This window comes from Pteropus alecto, unplaced genomic scaffold (genome assembly GCF_000325575.1).
Source record: "Pteropus alecto unplaced genomic scaffold, ASM32557v1 scaffold98, whole genome shotgun sequence".
NCBI lineage: Eukaryota > Metazoa > Chordata > Mammalia > Chiroptera > Pteropodidae > Pteropus > Pteropus alecto.
Window position 1 is genome coordinate 17,735,224 of NW_006443570.1, and position 4,254 is coordinate 17,739,477.

General features: G+C 46.6%; 1 protein-coding gene across 1 annotated transcript in view; it reads right to left on the bottom strand.

Moving 5' to 3' along the window:
• Window positions 1-1,718: 1,718 nt before the first annotated feature.
• The window catches only part of PSMD11 (proteasome 26S subunit, non-ATPase 11), a 28,757-nt gene continuing 26,221 nt past the window's right edge, over window positions 1,719-4,254 (bottom strand). The window contains exons 11-14 of the mRNA XM_006924968.3: window positions 4,128-4,163; window positions 3,814-3,865; window positions 3,368-3,510; window positions 1,719-3,250 (exon numbers count right to left, since the gene is read on the bottom strand). Of these exons, the coding sequence (XP_006925030.1) occupies window positions 3,368-3,510; window positions 3,814-3,865; window positions 4,128-4,163 (231 nt within the window). The 3' untranslated portion in view covers window positions 1,719-3,250. The remainder of the gene's footprint in view (window positions 3,251-3,367; window positions 3,511-3,813; window positions 3,866-4,127; window positions 4,164-4,254) is intronic.

Here is a 4,254-nt window from a genome sequence, read left to right on the forward strand (position 1 = left end):
CTGCAAGCCCACTTGCTGTTGTGACTGAGGGAAGGGGCTGTTTAGAACCCCCGTCCACCGGTGCTTTGCCTGCTCTGCCTGTTTCAAGGCACTACACAGTTTCTCTGCTCACTCAGCCCACCACCGCCATCCTCAAGCTCCCATCACCAGAAATGGCAGAATCAAAGACCCAGGAGGCAGACCCAGCTGAATGATGCAGAGCTCTTTTCTTCCAGAGAACTACAGGGAAGATCTCCAAATCCCAACCACATCAATCAGCCTATTTATCCTAGGGCCAACCTGCATGTCATTTGCACCGCAGGGCTGGGCTGCCCATGCATTGCAGCGAGTACCTGCCCACTGCAGCCACTGCATACCCCTTTCCCCGAAGGCCAAGGCCCCAGCCAGCTAGCTTCCAGAAAGGGTTCCAAATAAAGCCAGGCTGAGCCCTGGCTCCTGAGGAAGTGGTGCTTTGTTCTTCTAGGGATCACAGAGCAGCATCTAGTGGCCCTTCTGGGCAGCACAGATTACATAACTCTAGCAAGCAGCAGGACTCGAGCCAAGGCCCTCACCTCCTCTGTTCCCAACACCATCAGAATCTCACTAACACACAAGAAAGCCCTGGCACACAAGAAAGGCTGGTGCCAGAAGGGTCCCTAGGTGAGGGAGCTGACCCTGAGCTGTGCCTAGACCCAGCTTATTTGAGGCCTGGAGGTGAAGCAGTCGTGGAGGTCTAGAGCAGTGATGCCCAAAAAAATATGTGAGCCACAAATGCGAGCCGCAGGTAATTTAATATTTTCCAGTAGCTATATTTAAAAAGTGAAAAACAGGTGAATTTTAACATTTTAACCTAATACTCAAAATATTTCAACACAAAGTTGAGCTATTCTATATTTTTTCATAGTCTTCAAAGTCAGGTTTGTGTTTACATTTGCTGTGCATCACTGTTCAAACCAACCACATTTCAAGGGCTCAGCAGGCACGTGGCTCGGTTACCCATTGGACAGCACAGGTCTAGAGGAAGTCATCAGATCTGCAAAGGAGCATAGGAAAGGGCTGCTGCCTGACTGAGCTCCCTGGGGGCTACCCTGGGCTTGGAAACCCACCCCCTCCACTCTCCCTGCCAGCTCTGGATCTTTTGGAATATTCTGTAAACTCCTTTATTGAAACAAAACTCCCTGTAAATGAAACTATAGAGGGACACAATACTGAAAACAAATAGCAGAGTTGCTCAGACTTTATAGAGTTGGCAGCTAGAGCTCACCCCCTTCCTCCCTTTGGCCCCAGAGCCAGCTCAGAAGAACCATTTTTGGGGTCTGAGGGGCTGTATGACAATCTGCTTTTAAAGATTCTAAATGGAAACTAAACCACATCTGAGTGTCAGGACTTTCCAGTTACTTGCATTCCCACGATTTCATATAACCATCAAACCATAACTACCAAAGCAGCACTATCCTTATTGAACAGAAGAAAGTAGGCTCAGAGGATATTATACACACATGTATGCACACACACGCACATCCTGTGTCCACGATGCCTTGGAAAAAACACAAATATATCTGAATACCATTTAAGTCCTCACAGACCAACTCTCTGACCCGAAGCCCTCCACTTTACCCCAGATCTAAAGGTCTCCCGTGAAGCAAATGAGACAGTAGAGCTCTGGCTGGTCCAAAGTGCTACAGAGAGCTGTAAAGATCAATGAGAAGCCTTCCATAACTCAAGAAAGGACACTCTTCTGAAAAAAAAAATTGTTTTTATTGGAACTCATCTGAACATCAGATATACCTGGTGTTGGTTAGCAAGAACCGTTTGTACATTTGATATTGATGGTGCCAAAACCAAAACAGTGACTGGACATGGCAGGGAGAGATGGTGAGAACAAAAACCTGATTTTGGAGAGGAAAATAAAAGCCAGTCAGATTCATTGAGGATGTAAAACCTGGTACAACAAAATCCTTTTACAAAATATAAATTTATTACGAAAACCTGGAAGGATAATCTGAGAAAGGGAAAGAAAGATAAAGGAGGCCAGCAGGAAGGAGGTAGGAGGAGGGGGAGAGGGAAAAAGAGAAGACAAAGAAGAGATGAGAGGAAGAAAATACAGGTGAGCACAACAGGTGCGGAGCTTACCTGCCCAATGGCATTAAAGCCTTGCTGTGTGATCACATCATAAAATAAAGTATGCTGAAACACAGCGCTCTACCTCCCATCATTCGATTTCTAAGAGGTAAATAAAGAAACTCCTTGGGAGGGAGAGGTTGCTTGAAAACCCAACAACAAAAAATTTTTAAAAAGAACAAAAAATTACCCCACACCCCCCAGTCTCATTTCCGATGTTCACTGTTAAAAAAGGAACAAATCCATCCGACAGCAGGAGAGGAGGAGTGGGACAGGGAGAGAAGCGAATGGATTTCAGACAGGGGAGAAGGCGGAAGGCAGAAAAACACGTGATGGTCTCCTGGCTGAGAGAGGGGAAAGAGAAGAGAGAAAGAGCAGAGGAGAGGGGCAATTAAAACACTGACATCTAATCTAGTTTATTGTGTTAAAAAGAGCCACATGCACAGCAGGCCCCCTGAGGGCCCACACTGCTCCCTGTGTGGCCATGGTGGACACTAGCTGTTGGCCTTGTCCCCATTCCTTCACAGGTCGGAGCGGAGCCGTGCAGGTGTTGCTACTGCTGTGGCGGTGGTGGCGGCGGGATCTTCGGCCAGTCTGCTGGAGCCATTGTTGGAGGGAAGGGTGGGTGGACAGGCCGTATGACAGGGGAAAGAACACCGAAATGCCTCGTTTCAAATAAAAAAGAAAGTAGCAGTCTATACACAGTTGTTTGTTTTGGTTCAGTACAAACAGAATAAAAAGTCGTTGTTTTGATGGTCAGGCAAACACCCAATTCTGAAGAGGAGAGGTGACGCCCAGCGGGTGGATTAGGAGCCCCAGTGGCTGGCGGAGCACCTGGCTTGGTGGCCCTCTCCCAGGAGGCAGAGAGCACAGCTTTAGGTAATGTAAGCCTTTTTCCTTTTATTTAGAATAACCTTTTTTTTTCTTTTTCTTTTTTTTTAAGCAATGTCCCCACTCCCAAGTTGGGCCAATAAAGATTACATGAAAACTGGCACACCTATCGGCTGGAATACAGATGCACCAAATGAGGATTTAAAAACTTTCCGAGCGAAAAGTAGAACAAAAAGAAAAAAGAATCTCCTAGCATTTTCCCCAAAGGTTTCACTCTCCCGCCACACACACTCTCCAAAGGACTGCTACAGATCCAACTCTGTAAGAGAAGACAGAGCAGTGTCAATCGGGGAAGCTGAGAGGCCTCCAGGAGGCTGTCAGTCTCAACGGGCAGAAGATGGCGCTGCCCGGGCCGGGTCCTGGAGCCAGCACTCACCTATGTCAGTTTCTTGGCTTTGTTGTAGAGAGAATCCACTACTTTACTCATGTTCTGAATTGTTTCCAAAGCAGCTTCATAAGTTTTATCTACTGGGGGTTCATCGAAAATAATCAAGACACCCTCCCCCTGGTCCAAGATTCCTGCAGGAAACACAAGGGCAACCCACGTAAAAGAAGAGATTAGATACAAACGCATTTGAGACCCACCCACTCCCTACCTGCCTCACTTTCTCCAGAAAGGAGGGGAAACAGAACACATCTACCCGTTCCATTTGTGTATGTTTATTATACACTCTCATCCCAGGGGTACGAGTGACAAGGATCCCAGGGAACCACCACGTGAAACAAATGGAATATCATCTTTCAGCATAAAAAAGAGCATGATACCTCTTCAACCATTTCATCACCATCACCAGCCCCCTTGCCTGTATGACTGTTACTCACCATGAAATTTCTTGTCAAGAATCATCTGTGATAATTTCCTTTCCACATCGGCCTAAAATCAAAGCACATGATTAAAGGGACCAATATTCACTAGTCAGAGATCACACTGACATGAAAGCTTTGTATAAAAGGGTCTTAGGGCAAATGGACTGAAAACAAAACAGCAACAATGCCAACTCCAGCTCTGAGCCCATGGTCCCCATTCCCTACTGAAAAGCTTGGGAGCTTTCCCACAATGCCCACTGGGTGTAAATACCAGCCCCTCCACATACCCTCTTCCCCATCACTACCAAGACAAGCTCAGGACTCCTTACCTTGGAGAGTTTGATGAGGCTAGATATGTGTTCAATCTAAAAGGAAAAGCAGAGAGACACCAACATTGAAAGTTTTACTTTTGCCTCTAATATGGGGGGTGGGGTAAGGATGGGGATAGCTGTATCC